The 19,486-nt window shown below is 41.9% G+C and overlaps 1 protein-coding gene across 42 annotated transcripts in view; it reads left to right on the forward strand.

The window, feature by feature from the left end:
• Positions 1-19,486, forward strand: part of ttn.2 (titin, tandem duplicate 2) — a 253,336-nt gene that overhangs the window by 169,268 nt on the left and 64,582 nt on the right. For all 42 annotated transcript variants that reach the window (XM_085135108.1, XM_085135090.1, XM_085135096.1 and 39 more), the window contains 18 exons: positions 394-617; positions 4,410-4,560; positions 4,648-4,929; positions 5,116-5,418; positions 6,661-6,966; positions 8,806-9,087; positions 11,067-11,254; positions 11,436-11,547; positions 11,654-11,792; positions 12,410-12,573; positions 12,656-12,807; positions 13,433-13,589; positions 13,693-13,974; positions 14,182-14,481; positions 15,663-15,956; positions 16,240-18,244; positions 18,378-19,065; positions 19,168-19,432. In XM_085135108.1, coding sequence (XP_084991234.1) covers positions 394-617; positions 4,410-4,560; positions 4,648-4,929; positions 5,116-5,418; positions 6,661-6,966; positions 8,806-9,087; positions 11,067-11,254; positions 11,436-11,547; positions 11,654-11,792; positions 12,410-12,573; positions 12,656-12,807; positions 13,433-13,589; positions 13,693-13,974; positions 14,182-14,481; positions 15,663-15,956; positions 16,240-18,244; positions 18,378-19,065; positions 19,168-19,432 — 6,294 coding nt within the window. The remainder of the gene's footprint in view (positions 1-393; positions 618-4,409; positions 4,561-4,647; positions 4,930-5,115; positions 5,419-6,660; positions 6,967-8,805; positions 9,088-11,066; positions 11,255-11,435; positions 11,548-11,653; positions 11,793-12,409; positions 12,574-12,655; positions 12,808-13,432; positions 13,590-13,692; positions 13,975-14,181; positions 14,482-15,662; positions 15,957-16,239; positions 18,245-18,377; positions 19,066-19,167; positions 19,433-19,486) is intronic.

A 19,486-nucleotide genomic window follows, 5' to 3' on the forward strand; every position in this document is an offset into this window, starting at 1 on the left:
AAACAGAGGATTGAACAGAAACAGAGGATTGTTTATTTATTATTCTGAAAGCTCGAGACAGTGCCAATAGTTCAGTGATATTTTGTTAAATTACAATGTGGAGACTCTGCAATAATTTAACAGAAGTGCTTATTTTTCACTTGAAATTTTTTTGTGGTCATTTTTATTAAGATTTTATTTTTTATCGGCAGAGAATAAAATAAAACCTGTCTTCCAATTCATTGTATTTGTGTGTGTGTGGTAGAAGTATCGGTTTTTGTACTCTGTATCGGCAAGTACTCAGATCCAAGTATCGGTTTGAAAAAATTGGTATCGTTGCATCCCTAGTTGGTGGTGAAACATGTTTTACCGTTGTGTATGCTTCTAATCACATATTTCAATTTGTACACGCAGAGCCTCCTGGACCGCCCACTCCAAAGGTAACGGACTGGACAAAGTCTACAGTTGAGCTCGAGTGGATACCGCCTCTGGTGGACGGAGGGTCAAAGGTCACAGGCTACATTGTGGAGTTCCAGGAGGTGAACAAGGAGGAAGAGGAGAAGAAAGCTCAGAGGAGGCTACTCCTGAGCGTAGCTGAAGAGGAGAAGGAAACAGAAACTGAAGAGGCCTGGGTGAAGGTACAAAGAGAAACAGATTGTGACCAGGTGGTCGGCGGGGTTATAAAAGAAATAGTAAAATGACGACGTCACCATGAATTTCACCCCCAGGAAATATACATTTAAGAAAAATAGATAAAAGGAATAAAAAGAGGCTGCACAGATTCAAGGATGCACACGAGGCAGGTTGGCTCCAATATTAATACGGTTTTATTTACGGTTAAAATAAATAAAATATTAGAAAGCAAAAGGTAGCGTCGTTGTTGACAGTGTCCTCAAGTTAGAAATAAAACAACCATGGAACTTGGACTTACCAGCAGCCGTGGACCCAAAAGAAAATCACACAAAAAGAAAATCACTACAGCCCACCCGGTGCTGTGCAAAAGGAAGTGTGAAAACGACCCACCGCCTGAGGTACCAGGGCCACTGGTCCTCCGTCCACTGAAATACAACACAGAGCAATACGTTAAAAGAATAAAAGGACACTGAGCGTCAGGCTCGCTACAGATCATAAAAACTAAAACCAACTTTAATAACTTTAATAAAAGACACACACGCACCAAACTGGAAGGCTTGTGCTGGTGGTAATTGTCCAGGTTCGAAATAAAATGGGCATAAAAACACAGCTGATTCCCATCACTGTGGAACTGGATTACATACGTGTTACACAGTTACTTGAGCATTTCTTCTTCGATGGACCAGCAAGGAAGAGATTTTTTTATTTCATCTCTCCTAATAAAGTATGCACACAGTAATATAAATAAACAACACTACAGATCCTATAATCTGATTTTTAGTTTATTAAAAAGCGCCACACGCTAGTTTGTGTCATTATCCAGATGTGCATAAGCATGATTACACAGTTACCAGGGGCGGGTTTTGATTATCGATTATCTAGCTTGGATAACGTGATATTGATTCATTAAAATCTGATTTTTTAATATAGATTTCACTACATTTCAACAACCACCAAACAGCTAAAACAGTAAATGAGAGCAGGAACACCGATTCTGCACAAAGACGTAAACACGAAGCGTGGACCCACTGACGCATCAGAATCAGTGAGCTGTGACTTTCTCACCTGACGGCACGGACACGGTCGGAGCTGAAAGCCGACAGCTCGCTGATTCTGATGCGTCGGCGGGTCCGTGCTTTGTGTTTACGTCCTTTTTGCGCTGATTCTAGAGCTGTTAGTTTTATCTCTCTCCAAACAATATTGACCGAACCAGCAGCAAAAGACGATCCAAACTACGCTTCACATAAACGTCGTCATGGATTCACTCTGACTTTTGCTGCTTTGCTTCCACCACGATAAACACTTCATGCACAGCTCTCTCTCTCTCTGTACTTCAAGAACAGTTTCCCGTCTAAAAATCTGTTTTCTGCATTATTCGCTTGCTTGTTACGCACAAGTCTACCGTTGTTTACAGGCTGTCAGACGCTGTTTTTTCCCTTTTACTTACTTCCAAAAAGAAAACCTAATTTCTGCCATTCAATAGGCTACTAAACAAATTTAAACTTTTTAACATTATGCAAAACGCTGTGTCTCTAATAAAACCTCTGTAATTTGCTCTGCTTCAGTTCAGCAGCATCAGGTAATGTTCATTTATTGATTAATGATTTTCTTTCGTTTTTGATCTACTGCAGAATATTTTTGTAAAATCGTTTTTCTGTTTTATCTTCAGCTACTTTGACACAAAGACATCTGCTGTGATGCTCACACCTCAGATAAAGTCTCGAAAGTGTCAGCTTCCTTTTATAGTTATAAAAATATGCAAATGTACTGATCTATGATCTGAATTATACTATTGACTGACTGTCTGAGGCTAACAGTTACACAATCATACCAAAACTCTGTCCTGATAGTTTCCACTTTCTCTTTTGTATCAGAGATACTGAGACAATATTCGGGATAAATAACCATGAAAACAATTTATTTATTCAGTTTAGAGGTTTACACATCATTATAATCACAGAGCCTGTTTCACTTGAATCGTCCACTTGATGGCGCAGTAGAGCAAATGAATCATCACAATGCTTCGAACCATGAGTCGACCAGTTGGATGGAAGCTTCAGTTCATCTCACCATCACTACCTGCAGCTGTCATACGATCTACTCGCTTGCTGATCAATCCGTCGCGGTGTGCCAGCATTTACTGCGCCAAACACACGGGAGGAACGATCCAGAAATACACCGGCTTAGCTTTATACGGGCTGACGCCCCCCTGCAATCAATATGCAGGAGGGTTCCCAATTAACCTCGTTGCGCAGGAGAGCGCGAGGGCGGTACAGCGAGCGAGAAAGAGACAAAGAAAGGCGAGCAGCCCATCCGGCTACATCATGAATAACAACAAAAATATAGTGTTAAACTTCAGATTCTTTGTTTTTATCTGTTTTTATTCATCCAGTTGCTTGAAGTGAATCATAAATCTGTACATGATAAAAACAAAGGAAGAATGAATGTGCTAAGGTGAAAATAAAATACAGCTATGTTAGATAAAATATGAGACCATATGAAACTGTTCTAGATCCATTTGAATTAGGGATGCAACGATACCGATTTTTTCAAACCGATACTTGGATCTGAGTACTTGCCGATACAGAGTACAAAAACTGATACTTCTACCACACACACACACACAAATGCAATGAATTGGAAGACAGGTTTTATTTTATTTCCTGCCGATAAAAAATAAAATCTTAATAAAAATGACCACAAAAAAATTTCAAGTGAAAAATAAGCACTTCTGTTAAATTATTGCAGAGTCTCCATATTGTAATTTAACAGAATATCACTGAACTATTGGCACTGTCTCGAGCTTTCAGAATAATAAATAAACACTTCTGTTTGGAATAAAATAAATACAAATTAGGTTTGAGAATAAAATAAACTTTTAAATTATTGCAGAGTGTCCATATTGTAAACAAACAAACAAAATAACGAAAGTATTTGGCATTGACGAACGAACTCCCCATCAGTCCACTGTGCCGTTAAACCAAGGACTGACATGCTTGTCTTTACCTCTTTAGAAAGTTTTGGCACCATTATCTCCCTGATGTGTGGGCGGTTGGGAATTTCATATCACAGCTCGAGTATGCTGAGAAGACGGTGCAATCCTATGTTTTCCACGACTGGCATTGGCTGGTCATCCAGAGCAATAAAATGAGTCAGAGCCTCTGTTATTTTAACTGCCCGTGGATTTTCTCTTGACATTTTCCATCACTTTTCCAAAACCTCAGTTAAAGTTGGCTGTTCCACACTGCTGACATTTTGTTTAGCCTAGCTACAGCAGCCTCCAGTTTCTCTTTTTTATCTGGAGCCGCCAGTCTCACTCGCCTAACTCTGTGCCTGTTTAGCGCGGGATGTCCCCCTAGTGGCCAATCTAAAAAACTACAACAGAAATGACAAGCCACCCTCTGATTAATGAAATAAGTTGGTATCGGTTCATGGTATCGGTCAACTTTTACGAGTATGAGTACACACACATTTTACAGTATCGGCACCGATACCCGATACCAGTATCGGTATCGGTGCATCCCTAATTTGAATAAAATGCAGTGAATGACATATGACACCAATGCATTAAATCTATGAAGAGAGCACTATGGTTGTAATGATGCAGTAAAATAATGTAATCTGTGTATATATGTATCTTTACTTTACAGAGTGCCATCAGTTGCTCTGAACTCATCTTTAATGTTGTAATGTTGACTTCAGGATTTGAGACATCTCCACAAAGCCAATGAAGATCCAGTATGTAGTGTTTTTAACATGATTAAGTGAACGTTAATTTGCATTTCGCCTCTGCCCAGGCAAAGGACACTGAGATCAGAGGAACTAAATTTGTGGTGGCTGGCCTTAAGGAAGGCGGTCTGTACCGCTTCAGAGTCCGAGCTGTGAATGCTGCTGGAGTAGGAGACCCTGGATTAGTGTCTGAGCTAATCGAGGTCAAAGACAGAACAAGTAAGATCCAGATCCAACTTTAACATCTGGCAAAGCAATAATTTTTGTTAATAACACAAACGTGAAAATTGTCCCCGTCTCGTGCAGTTCCTCCTGAGATGGATCTCGACGCCTCGGTGAAGGAGAAAATCGTAGTCCATGCCGGTGGCACCATCCGCATTATCGCCTACGTGTCCGGCAAACCTACCCCACAGATCACTTGGTGCCGGGATGACAGCGAGGTGCCCAAAGAGGCCGTGGTGGAGACGACGGGCATCTCTAATTCACTGGTCATTAAGAACTGCAGACGCCAACACCAGGGCATCTATACACTAAGTGCAAAGAACGAGGGCGGAGAGAGGAAGAAGGCGGTCATTGTTGAGGTCCTGGGTGGGTAATCACATTCACCTCAAACAATTTGAACATGCTGATGCATAAAGAGCTGTCCCATCCACTTTCTTAACCGTGTATCCAAGTAGAATATGGAAGCTTTATGTGCAGAGTCACTGAGCACGCATGGCAGAACTCCACTCTACTTAAAACAGTCTGACTCTGACTCTGTCCTTATCTCTACAGACGTCCCTGGACCAGTTGGTCTTCCCTTCGCTGGAGAGAACCTGACCAATGACTCCTGCAAGCTGACCTGGTACTCCCCCGAGGATGATGGCGGCTCAGCCATTACCAACTATATTATTGAGAAGAGAGAGGCAGACCGCATGGGTTGGACCTCTGTATCTTACACTGTGACAAGAAACAACGCTGTGGTACAAGGACTCATCGATGGCAAGGGCTACTTCTTCAGGATTGCAGCTGAGAACATCATAGGCATGGGACCTTTCATCGAGACCGACAAGATGGTTCTCATCAAAGATCCCATCTGTAAGTCCCTTATTTAACATTTTAGTTGCAACTTCTTTACAATTTTAAGGGTAATCACCAAACTAGAAAAAACATAATAGGAGTTCTTACTGAATTGTTGACAACTGGCCACCTCAACACAGCCTCTGATTGGCAGCTACAGGCTGACCTGGGTAAACAACTAAAGTTCCCTCAGAACATTGCAAAAACAGCACGATCTGATATCGTCGTGTTGGTGTTGTTCCCAGATCATCATACTAAAGCTTGTTCCAGGATCAACATTGCAAGTGACCAATCAGAATGTTGTGATGTCATACTTTTGCGACTTCGGGAAAAACCGGCGTAAAACAAAAAACTGTACTTAAGCTGCGAGAAACCGCCTTTGTCCGCCGATCAACGGACCCTAACCCTTTAATAAACGCTAAGCAGAATTGATATTGTCCTTGCAACACTGGAATTTCATAAATGCACAAATGGGTTGGTGCGCAAAAGAATAACGTCACAATAATGTGATTGGTCACTTGCAATGTTGAACCTGGAACAATATTTTCATGATGATCTGGGAACAACACCAACACGACGATATCAGATCATCCGCAAAAACATCCCCCCGGCCAGACATGATAATTATTTCTGAGGCCTCAAAGCGGATCGAGGAGGCCAATGAAAGGAAACGAGGAAAGTACCAGGAACTAGTGCAGGAGTGCAGGGGAAGGGGCTGGAAGACTTTCTATGAGCCCATAGAAGTGGGTTATAGGGGCTTTGCAGGACGATCACTCTGCAAAGTCCTAGACCGGCTGGGCGTGGCTGGGGCAGCCAAGAAGAGGGCCAGAGAAAGCCACAAGGTGGCTGTGGATCAAGAGGGCTGATCCGTGGGTAGCTACTGGTACGCAAGTCGGGGCCTGATCAGCCCCGGCTGGGTCGCCTGGGCCAGGGTGTATGATGTTGTGAGACCCGAAACACCTGATGACCCCAGGATACATCACTGAAGATGCGTACCAGTGCATCCAGGAGATGTGTCTTTTATAGCTGAATTGTTATATACAAAGTTTTTCTTTAAGTCCTCATTTCAAAGTTGCAACTATTAGGCATGAAATCTTTAGAAGACACTGATTTTATGTCGTTTTAAAAATTAATTAATTCATCAATTAAAAAATAGTTTTTCAATTATATACTTTCAATAATTTGAAAGTTAATTATAACTTGGAAGTTTTGGGTAGAACAAAAAAAACCTCCTATCATCTGTGTTTGTATCCTCTGCAGCCGTCCCAGAGCGTCCTGAGGATCTATTCATCACAGCTATTACCAAAGACTCCATCTCCGTCACCTGGAGACCACCCAAATACGACGGTGGTGCAGATGTGACTGGCTATGTCCTCGAGTCCCGAATGATAGGCCATGACAACTTTGTGAGAGTCGGCGGAGAGGACAAGCTGATGGACAGACGGTTCACACTAACTGGGCTGAAGGAAGGCTCAAGCCATGAGTTCAGAGTCTCAGCTGTCAACCAGGTGGGACAAGGCAAACCATCCTTTGCCACCAAACCTGTGCAGTGCAAGGACGAACTCGGTAAGTGACACAACATGATGACATTCATTTTATCAGAAAAACTAGTGACACACCAATGTGAAAACCAAGGATGTAACTATGATTCAACATTGCTTATGAGTAGGGATGGGTATCGTTTAGGTTTTATCCGATACCGGTGCCAAACCGGTACTTTTGAAACGGTGCCGGTGCTTAAACGGTGCTCAAACCGGTGCTTAAAGAATGAAGAACACAAAATTGTCCAAAAACCTCTCATGTTCAGCTGTTTTTTTGTAAAAAGATAACAATGTTAGCCTTTTCTGCAGCTATAGGGCATATATGGTATCACTCTTGGCTGGAAGCAGCTTAAACAATGGAAAAAACACAAACTTTGTCCAAAAACCTCTCATGTTTAACTGTTTTCCACTTTTTCTTTGGTCATTTTAGCCTTTTTGTCCAGGGTGAAGGGAGTATCTGCCATCAAACAAGAAGACAGCTGCATGTAGCTATGATGATGTTTGCTAGTTCACCTTACATGCATTAATGTAATAACGTGGTTAGCCTACTCAACGTAAATTACACACGAACAACATTAAGCTACTCACGCAGAGAAGAACGGCTGCTGCTGCATCATCATCCTCATCATTTCTGCTACACTGGCAGGGCTAGGGGCCAGGACTCTACTCTTCGGGTTTTTGGGGGATGTTGCTAACTCCGGGTCGATAACAGGCACCACACCCGCAGTAGATGTGCTCGGTGTGAGGTCTCGCAGCAAGCTATCAAATACGGCGCATTTCTCTGCTTTTAAAAAAACGCTATGCGTCGCCAGGTGTTTCATCAGATTCGAGGTGTTACCTCCTTTGACAGCATCACAGTATCAGCTTAAAGCACTTGTTGCAGCTGCTGAGTTTGCATCTTTTGCTGTGAAGTACAGCCAGACTTTTGACCGCTTCGCCTTGGGCATTTTTAATCTGTAGCTCTGCTCTAAAAGAACGTACGTACCTGGACCCGCCTACTATCCTCGGAAACGTAAAATGATTGGCTAGAATCTAAAGTGTATCACAGCTCAGGGAAATAAAGCACTGAAATGTGCGCTGCTTTTCGGTCTGGTTACTACCGTTTATGTCAGAACCGGTACCGGTACCCATCCCTACTTATGAGGTATAACAGTTGTTTCAGCAAGTTGGTTTTGGATGTAATTCAAGGTTTCTCAGTGTTTTGCCATGTAATGACATAAAGAGATGTTTTAATGCTTCAGTTGTCAGCAAATGCCAGAGGTTGTATGTTTTTATTCAGTCGTTCTATTCTGATAATGGAGATAACTTGAGTTTTCCTGGTCTCACAGATAAACTGATTGTCAAAGATCATGGTTACCTTCACTACACATACTTTTGGCCAATATGTTATTTGCTAATTATGAGAAGATTTAATACAAATATTTAAATGGCAGAGTGTCACCGTAGTGTGTGTGGTCTTATGAGTTAACCCTGCTTCTCCAAATAATGTGAATGTCAGGTTCTTCTAGGTCGTATTTCAGCAAAAGAAGGGAAGTCCAAATATGGTCAGATACTGAATTGATGACATTCACTCATTTTTGAAGCCCACCTTCATGTGTGCTGATTGTGGGGTTTAAGCTTCCTGTTGCCTATGTTTGTTCATACAGAATAACTGTAAATATATTTTTATTTTAAGTTATTTTTGTGGTTGTTGTGGAAATACAATAAACAGGATTAAATAATTTGATATGAAGTAAGAAAATGTGACAAAATGTGCCATTATAACTGTTGTAGGTGTGGAAATGTTCTTATATATATCAGAGAAAATGATCTAGAGGAAGATTTTCAGCTGATATAATAACTAGCTTAACTGTTACCCCTGCAGAGCCACCGACTCTGGACCTGGACTTCAGGGAAAAGCTCATGGTCAAGGTGGGAGACAACTGCATGCTGTCGGGACGCTACAGTGGCAAACCGGCCCCGGCTATCACCTGGACAAAGAATGACGAGGAGCTGAAGGCAGATGAGGACATCAGCCTCCACAGCACCACCCACCACCTCAGCCTCAACATCAGCAAGGCCAAGAGAGAGCACAGCGGCCGCTATTGTGTCAGCGTGGAGAACGCTGCCGGCACTCGCTCGGGAATCTGCACCATCACTGTGGTCGGTGAGTCACAGCAAAGAGCTAATGACCTGACACAACACAAAAGTAGCATTGGTCCGAACCAACACCTAACACCAGAAATGAAGGATATGTTAATTGATGAGTGGTAAGCTGCTTGTACATGACTCAAAATCAAATCAGAGGCACTTAAAACAGTGCCTCTGTCTTTCTGAGCATTTAAGACCTAATGGCCACGTGTAGTCTGGAAAAAGTCAAGATTTTTTAGACTACTTGGATGCACAACACATCAAAATCAGACAGAAAATTAGAGCAGTAAGTATACTGGAGCTGCAATATGGATCATAAGAGAGATTTAGTTCATAAAATCTTTCCATGCAGTTGTTTGAAAAGGAGTAGGCAGAAGTATATACTTATTTAGCCCTACCCCCTCAGGTTTACATCCTCATCATCTAAATTTGAACAACAAAAACGTTACAACGCCTTCAACTTAGAACATAACATCACAAAAAAATATTTTCTCATGTTCAACTAAAACTATATTTAGATTTGCTAATTTGCAGAAGAAAAGAAACATCAGTTTGACTGCTGTCTTGGGTTAATTACATTTTCTTCATTCTTCTACTTATTTAAAATTTCTTTTTTGAGTTTTATTTTAAACTGGTTTATATCACTGCTGACCTTTATTTCTTCTTCTAACTCGTTCCAAAATTTAACTCCTGCTATTGAAATAGACATCCTTTTCAATGTTGTTCTTACTCTTTGTAATTTTAAATTCCACTTCCCTCTAAAATTATACCTCCCTTCTCTTTCTAAGAACCATTTACTTATTTCAATTGGGAGCATCCCTTTCCTTGCCTTATATATTATTTGCACTGTTTTAAACTTCACCAGATCCTGGAATTTTATAGCTTGCGTCCTAATAAAGAGTGCGTTACCCCTCCTGATTCATTAGTCTAATGGCCCTTTTCTGCATTATGATTATAGTCTGAATATTACTTTTATATGTATTTCCCCAAACCTCCACACAATAACTCATGTATGGTAATAGCAAAGCACAATATAACATATACAATGTTTTCCTATCCAGAAATTGTTTTACTTTCCCCAAGACAGCAATGCCCCGTGCTAACTTTCCCCTCACATAAGTGATGTGTGATTTCCAACAGGCCTTATGATCAATGATCACACCAAGAAATTTTTATGGCATTATGGTATATTATCAGGAAAGATGAGTGACAGATCCACATATGAGGGTCCTGAAAGGCTCTCTGTTCTTTTTAGATACTATAGGGAACAAAAATAAGCCAGCAATCCGAGGGCGACGTACTGTTGGGGCAATGTGCAACATATTCAACATAAGAAGAGGCCTGGTTTTTTCGAGAACTTGTATATAAGGAGGAAAGTTTTTTTATTTCAATTCAATTCAATTCAGTTCAGTTTTATTTATATAGCGCCAAATCACAACAAAAGTCGCCTCAAGGTGCTTCATAGATACAGAGAAAAACCCAACAATCATATGACCCCCTATGAGCAGCACTTTGGCGACAGTGGGAAGGAAAAACTCCCTTTTAACAGGAAGAAACCTCCAGCAGAACCAGGCTCAGGGAGGGGCGGGGCCATCTGCTGTGATTGGTTGGGGTTTGGGGTATTTGATTCTGGGGTTAACAGGGAGCCACTGATGAGACGCTAATATGAGAACATTATAGCCTCTTTTTCTAGTTTTCTTTTCTCGTTTCCTTTGCTGCATTATTTTGGATCAAGTGAAGGCTTTTTGGGGAACTTAGAACAACCTGATAACTACAGTAACTGAGCCTAGAAGTAAAAAAGGCTTGAACTTGTTTTTTAGAATCACTCTATACTGCAGAAATACTAATGCTTTAGATATTTTCCTTTACTTAGCATGTTGAACAAGTAACTGTTTAACTGTGTAATAAATGTTACATTTGAGTAATCCAGTATTATAACCTTTTATAAGCCGAGGCGTGAAAATAAATGATCGCTGTAAATTCTTTTGCTGTCAGACCGTCCTCAGCCACCAGAGGGACCCGTAGAGTTCAACGAAGTCTACAGGAATTACATGGTGATCTCCTGGAAGCCGCCGCTGGATGACGGAGGCTGTGCTGTCTCCAACTACATCATTGAGAAGAGAGATACCAACAGAGACCTGTGGATGCCTGTCACCTCATCCTGTACCAGAACCACCTGCAGAGTGAGTAGAGATATTTTAAGCACAGAAAATGTTGGAAACAGTGACGAGAAGTGCAAATCTGGAGTTTTAGTATGCGCCTTATATGTAAGAAGATCTTGTGAAGATCTTTGATAAAAAGTTTGTTTGAAATGCCTGAATCAAGAAAATGGTACAAAGGCTTTGATTACTAATATCCTTTCAGGTGCCGAAACTAATCGAGGGCCGGGAGTACATCATTCGTATAATGGCTCAAAACATCTATGGCATCAGTGACCCTCTTCTGTCTGCAGAGACTAAAGCTAGAGACATTTTCAGTAAGTGATATTCACAGAGAACGACACACGAAACCAGCAAGCAATCCGCTTTTGTGTTTATAAAGTAAAAACAGCATGTAATTGCATTTCATTGTGTCTATTACAGAGACACCAGATGCTCCCAAGCAGCCTCTGGTGAAGGAAGTTTACCATGACTCTGCCCTAATCAGCTGGGAGCCGCCTGCTGATGGAGGGAAACCAATCACAGGCTACATTGTGGAGAGGAAGGAGACCATGGCCAACAGGTTCATAAATAACACTAATAATTTAAGGCCCAGGCAATGTTTGTAGGTTTTTCTTCTAATTGCTTTTTCGTGTACTTACACAGCCATAACTGGCATGTCAAAGTGCACAATCCAGACTTGTAACAAGCTTGCTGATAATGTAACTACTGCTCTGTGAGTGTGTAATGTTTTACCACTGGTCTTGTGTGGTGGGCACCAGTCTGTGGGAGCTATGTCAAACTCTTTCTTCCAGTGTGTGTGTGGCCTCACAAACTCTGATGCCACAGTCAGCCCAATGCCTAATAAAGCAAACTTTTTTTTGCAACACAGCGGTGTGGTAGTTAGCTCTGTCACCCAGAGCAAGAAGGACCCAGGTTTGAGTTTATTTGCCTGCCTTGTCTTATTTATATTTATATAAATGCATTCTTACAAACAAATTGTTAGACTTAATCTGAATTTTCATTCCATTCAATTTCAGCGTTTTCAGTGGGAGAAACTCATCCAAGAAGTCACGTTGATGAGCAAGGAAATATTTCTCCAACTGAAAACGCATCGTCAAGATAACCAAAACATCAACTTTCTGGAATTTACTTAGCTGACATGCATCAAGACATCAGCCTTTATGTTTCTCCTCTCAGGTGGGTTCGCTGCAACACGGAAAGAATCCATCCTAAGGTGGAGTATTGGGTGACCGACCTCCTGAAAGGCTGCGAGTACGAGTTCAGGGTCAGTGCTGAGAATGAAGTGGGAGCTGGAGACCCAAGCCCACCATCTAAACCGGTCTTTGCCAAAGATCCCATTGGTGAGTTCTCTTACAATTACACTCCATGTTAGTATTAGTGGATGTAAATGCAGCACAAGAATATTCCTTCTTCCTTTCCTAGTGAAACCTAGTCCGCCAGTGAATCTAAAGGCTATCGACTTCACCAAGGAGTCAGTTACGCTGTCATGGGAGCCACCTACTGACACTGGCAGAGGAAAAATCTTTGGATACTTGCTGGAGTTCCAGGCAGCTGGAAAGGAGGAATGGCTCAAGGTGAGGAAGTTACCTTACCATTGAGGCGAGAGATATAACATGTAGACAACCCCTACAACTACATTTAACCTTTTAATTTCTTCATTTCAATTCTGTTTCTTTCTTTTTTCTTTCTTTCTTTTTCTTTCTTTCTTTCTTTCTTTCTTTCTTTCTTTCTTTCTTTCTTTGTTTTTTCTTTCTTTCTTTCTTTCTTTCTTAATTTCTTTCTTTTTTCTTTCTTTTCTTTCTTTCTTTCTTTCTTTTTCTTTCTTTCTTTCTTTTTCTTTCTTTCTTTTTCTTTCTTTCTTTCTTTTTTCCTTTCTTTCTTTTTTCTTTCTTTCTTTTTTCTTTCTTTCTTTCTTTTTTCTTTCTTTTTTCTTTCTTTCTTTCTTTTTTCTTTCTTTCTTTTTCTTTCTTTCTTTCTTTCTTTTTATTTCTTTCTTTCTTTCTTTCTTTCTTTCTTTCTTTCTTTCTTTTTTCTTTCTTTTTTTCTTTCTTTCTTTCTTTCTTTCTTTCTTTTTATTTCTTTCTTTTTCTTTCTTTCTTTCTTTCTTTCTTTCTTTCTTTCTTTCTTTCTTTCTTTCTTTCTTTCTTTCTTTCTTTCTTTCTTTTTTATTTCACTGAATTTTGTCAATTTGGACAACAGGTGAACCAGACTCCAGACTCCTGCAAGGAAACCAAGTTTAAAGTTATCAACTTGGAAGATGGTGTTTTGTACCGCTTCAGAGTCATGGCTGTCAACGCTGCTGGGGAGTCCAACCCAGCCAGCCTTACTGAGCCAATTAGAGTACAGGACAGACTTGGTGAGTTGTCATTTCAGTATCATAGAATGCTACATATGTGTGTTGAGGTACTCTAGTGTTTGTAGTCATTAATCCTCTCACTTCATTCTTCTACATCTTTCAGAGCCTCCAGAGTTGATTCTGGATGCCGGAATGACCCGAGAAATTAAAGCCATGGCTGGCACTCATATTGCTCTGATAGCCGGCATCAAAGGCGTCCCATTTCCCACTGTCACCTGGAAGAAGAATGACGCAGAGGTTCCCACTCGGGCAGATATCGAAACCAACCAGGCAGGCACCAAGCTGGAGATGAGGTTCTGCCATCGTGGTGACTGTGGAGATTACACCCTAACTGTGGAGAATCCAGCTGGAAGCAAGACTGTCACCTGCACTGTGCTGGTTCTTGGTAAGTACTGAATTATTTGTAGAATCGGATTATTAGCTAAAACTAAGTGAATCATCTGTGTAGTTTTTAATTTTGAAAAAGTGACTGTGATTAAGCACATTTTATTTTTCTGAGCCATCACCCCTGTGATACAAAGTCAGTTTCATTTTTGTGTCTTCCCCTAATGAAGGGTCAGACTTTAGTGATGTTCTTTGTATGTTTCTTCAGACAAACCTGGTCCTGTCCAGCACCTGCGTGTGTCTGATGTCAGGAGTGACTCTGCCTACCTGTCCTGGAAAGATCCAGAGGATAATGGTGGTACTCGCATCACTAACTTTGTGGTAGAGAAGAAAGACACAGCTTCCACTCAGTGGGTCCCTATCTGCTCTACATCAAAGAAACGCAGTATGATGTTGAAATACCTGATGGAGGGCACAGCCTACTCGTTTAGAGTCGCCGCTGAAAACCAGTTCGGCCGCAGCGAATATGTCACGACACCAAAGGCCATCAAGGCAATGAACCCACTCTGTGAGTAACAACACAGTGACTGTTTATCCTTCAAATTCATCTATATTATTTTGGTGTTGGAAAATTCCAAAGATGCTTGCTTAATCATCCAAAATCTTAACCGGCGTTGGGTTTTCTGGCGATGCTATTTCCAGATTATGAACAGAATCAACTTTCTGGGATACTGAAAATAAATTTCCTTAACCCTTTAAAACCGGTCAGAGCAGCACGCTCTGTTTTGCATAACTATTTTTAAATCCCGGTAGCTCTGCAACCACGTGAGCTAGCGCAATAATTTTTTTGCATATGAAACCGGAGGAGTTGTACTTACATCTTATGCCATCAGCTTGTCCTCGGTCACAGTTTCCTTCCACATATAGCTTTGCAAAAACTGCATAAAAAGCACTTGCAGCAACAAAAACATAATATTCCAGAAACACGCTTTGCCGATCCGATCAGCTGTTCATAACACTTCCTACATTGGATTAGACGTCAACGCGAACTATCGCATGTCCGCCATGACCTGCCTGAAACAGGAAGTGACGTCATTTTCGCGGAAATGTAGTTTTTTACCATCAAGGCCTCATGAGCCTATACTGGTGTTTTTTAAAGTTATGTTTGACTTTATGACTTTGTGTGTCGTTTCTGGGATGCTTAGGACTCATATTGCACTGCTGGAAATAGTTTATTTTGATGCATATGCTGCTTTTTTGCAAATTTGCATTATAATATTTATATTCGTTTTTCCTGCAGTATATAAAAATTGGTGTATTTCAAAAATAAAACTATGAAGGCACTCAAAATAAATTTCCTGTGGTGGGAAACTATTTTGTGCAACTTTTTTGTATTTACAGTTTTGAGGGATAAGCCTCTTAAATTTCTCTAACTAGAAATATATGTTAAAAAAACAAAAACGATTTTAAATTATTTTGTAGTTTATTCCACTTTTTTGCAATTTATGTAATTACTATACACTTAATGCATACATATTATTAAAATCTAGGCTGTAATGGTTGTATTGATGTATAGCAACTTGAAATGCTCCCAAAAATGGCTCCACAGCATGTAAAAATATAATATAAGCTCTGGCGGACTTGGTTCTATGGTAGGTCTTAAAGGGTTAAGCACCAAAGAAAACTGTGTTGTACAAAGAGTAAGTCGTTGAAGCCTGAATCGCTCTCATTTTGCTTTCATCCCTCCAGTCCCTCCTGGTCCTCCCAAAGACCTGCATCATGATGATGCGGACAAGACTGAGGTATGTTTAGCGTGGAACTGGCCTGATCGCAATGGAGGAAGTGAAATCACAGGCTTTCTGGTTGAGTATCAAGAAGAGGGAGAGAAAGAGTGGTATGAATGGAAAACTGTCAGCATCCCTGAGAGTCATGTGACTGGTCTGGAGGAAGGAAAAACCTACCGCTTCAGAGTGAGGGCTGAGAATGCCATTGGCCTCAGCAGACCTGATACCACAGTGCCTATCCTCTGCCAGGAGAAACTAGGTAGGGCAGAAGACAGTATTTGCACGACCCCTATTGGATTTCATGTATAACTAATAGCATGAAATTATTGTTCCAGTTGTTTGTTTTCACCTGAAATTAGATATTTACTTTATAGAGTAGGAATTGTGTTGCAGATGTGTGTTCTGTGATAGTGTCTCGAGTGAGTACTTAGAATCAGAGGAGGCAGATGATCTTAATGAAAAAAAGAAACTGTTGATAAGGCTCCAACTGGTAAAGTTTGAGTAATTTAACTTTGTTTCATATTTGACCTCTTTTTGCACAGTGCCTCCAATTGTTGAAGTTGATGTTAAACTCACTGAAGGCATCATTGTGAAGGCCGGGACTACCATCAGACTGCCAGCTATAATGAGAGGAATCCCTGTCCCAACTGCCAAGTGGACCATCGAAGGAGAGGAGATCACCAGCCAGGGCAACATTAAGATCGACACTGATAATTTCTCCACTGTTCTCAGCATTAATGAGTGCACCAGAAACCACACTGGAACCTACCTGCTCACTGTGTCCAACCCAGCAGGAACCAAGACGGTGGCCTTAAATGTCACTGTACTCGATGTTCCAGCTGCTCCGATTGGACCCGTCAACATATTGGAGGTCATGCCAGATTCCATGACGATTGAATGGCGTCCTCCTAAAGATGATGGTGGGAGCCCTATAACCAATTACATTGTGGAGAAAAGAGAGTCCAACAAAGAGACATGGGGAGGTGTGAGTTCTGGTAGTCTTGCAACGCAGCTCCGGATCATTCGCCTTCAGAAAGGAGTAGAATATGTAGTCCGCATTCGTGCTGAGAACAAGATGGGCATTGGTGCTCCTCTGGAGAGCAAGCCCACTGTTGCTGAGCACTCATTCATGCCCCCTAGTGCACCTGGTAAGCCACAATCCTATGAGACCTCAGAGGATGCTGTTACACTTGGCTGGACTATGCCCCTAACTGATGGTGGCAGTCAGATCACTGGCTACATCATTGAGCGCAGACACAAGGGAGGAAAGTGGATCCGTGTCAACAAGACACCTTGCAAGGACCTGAGGTACCGAGTCCTGGGCCTCTACGAGGGCAGCGAGTATGAGTTCAGAGTGTTTGCTGAAAATATTGCTGGATATAGTGGCCCCTCCCCCATCTCCGACCCCTGCAAGCCCTGCAGGCCCATCACTGTCCCGAGTCCCCCTGTCAATCCTAAAGTTAAAGATTACAGCAGGGCCACTGCTGACCTGGTGTGGACCAAACCTACCAAAGATGGAGGCAGCCCAATCCTTGGTTACACTGTGGAGATGAAGAAAGATGGCGCTGAAGAATGGAAAAAAGTCAACCTGGATGACTTGATCAACCTGTGTGCCTACCGGGTGAAGGGTCTGGAAGAGGGTGTGACCTATAGATTCAGAGTCTTTGCTTCAAACATGATTGGAGACGGGGAGTCAAGAGAAATCCCAGAATCAGTCACTGCTCAGGATATTCTTATACCTCCAGAGATTGAGATGGAGGCCACTTGTCGAGATTGTGTTACTGTGCGTGTTGGACACAACATCAACGTCATTGGTTACATCAAGGCTCGCCCTGATCCTGAAGTTTTCTGGTCAAAAGAAGAGACTATTCTAGAGAACAACAAACGTGTTACCATCCTGCAGAATCTTCCTTTAGTCCACCTAAGGATCAAGGAAGCTACAAGGAATGACCATGGAAAATATATTCTGAAAGCTTCAAATGAAGGTGGTGAGGCTTCCCGCACAATCACAGTTAATGTTCTAGACCGACCCAGCCACTGCCAGAATCTGAATGTGACCTATGTCACTAAGGACTCGTGCATGATCAACTGGGAGAGCCCTAAGGACAATGGTGGATCCGAGATCACCAACTACATTGTGGAGTGCAGAGAGCCTAGTATTAGCATGTGGTCTATGATCTCTTCCCACTGCACTAATCGTAAGATCAAGGCAAAGCTGATGGAAGGCCACGAGTACCTGTTCCGTGTCTGTGCTGAGAACAAAATGGGACCAGGACCCACCGTGGAGCTCAAAACGCCTACATTGGCCATTGACCCTCTTGAAAAGCCCGGTGAGCCTGAGAACTTCAGAGCAATTGACATTGGTAAGAACTATGTCAATTTGAGGTGGCGGAAGCCCGACTATGATGGTGGAAGCCCCCATCTGTCCTACAACCTGGAGTGTAAAACTAAAGATGCGGAGGAGTGGGAAAAACTCAATACCACTACTCTCAGAGACACCTTCTTTTTGGCTGATAAATGTGTGGAAAATCAGACATACACCTTCAGGTAGGTCACTTCATTTCTAATTTGTAATTACTGATTGTTTTGTTGGGTGTTTATCGGATCAGAAATTGTGTTCTGTAAGGGTTATCCAGCTATCTACCTTTATTTACCTTTATTTTTACAATTTGTTATCCAGAGTGCAGACTGTCAGTGAAGGAGGTGAGAGTGCCTGGGTAAAACTTGCAGATATTCTGGTGAGGGAGGAGATCCAGAAGCCTGTCATTGACCTGAAGTTGGCTGGAACAGTGACAGTAAAAGCTGGAGAGTCGGTCAGGATGGAGGCTGGTCTGAGAGGAAAGCCCCAGCCTGAGGTTAAATGGATGAAAGATAAGGCTACTGGAGACAATCCCAGAATAAGCTACGAAACTGGCCCAGACTACTCGAAATTTCTGATGACTAAGTCCAAGCGTAGTGACACAGGAAAATACATCATCACTGCCACCAACTCGGCTGGGACTTTCACAGCATATGCCAATGTTAATGTCCTGGACATTCCCGGCCCAGTGAGAAACCTGAGGATTACTGGCATTGGAGCTGACAAGTGCAGAGTGGTTTGGGATGCTCCAGAGGATGATGGAGGTTGTGAGGTGGACAGCTACATTCTGGAGAAATGTGAAACCAGGAGGATGGTTTGGTCCACGTATTCAGCCTCTGTGGTCACACCATACTGCAACGTCACTCGTTTGGTGGAGGGCAATGAATACATATTCAGAGTGAGGGCAGAAAACAAGATGGGAACTGGCCCTGCCATGGAGAGTAAGCCTATAACTGTCAAGACTCAGTTCAACAAACCTGGACCCCCTGAAGCCCCTGAAGTCACCAAGGTAAATTTTTGTATACTCTCTACTCGATTTTAACATTTCAACAACTTCAAGCTTTTATAACATAGTAATTAACATAGCTGTAATAATTGTTTGTGATTAAAGGTGAGCAAAGATGAGATGACTGTGGTCTGGGCTCCTCCTGAGAATGATGGAGGAAAGTCGATCACTGGCTACATCCTTGAAAGGAAGGAGAAGAGGGCAGTGCGCTGGGTGCCCTGCACTAAGAGCCCGATCTCTGAGAGACGCATGAAAGTAACCAACCTGATTCCAAACCACGAGTACCAGTTCAGAGTGAGAGCTGAGAATGAAGTCGGTCTGGGAGATCCCAGTAAACCCTGCAGACCAGTTGCAGCCAAAGATCCTATTGGTGAGTTTGCTGTCACAACTTTACTATTAAGAAGTTCAAGTGGGGGGTTGTTTT

Source organism: Neolamprologus multifasciatus, chromosome 16 (assembly GCF_963576455.1).
Source record: "Neolamprologus multifasciatus chromosome 16, fNeoMul1.2, whole genome shotgun sequence".
NCBI lineage: Eukaryota > Metazoa > Chordata > Actinopteri > Cichliformes > Cichlidae > Neolamprologus > Neolamprologus multifasciatus.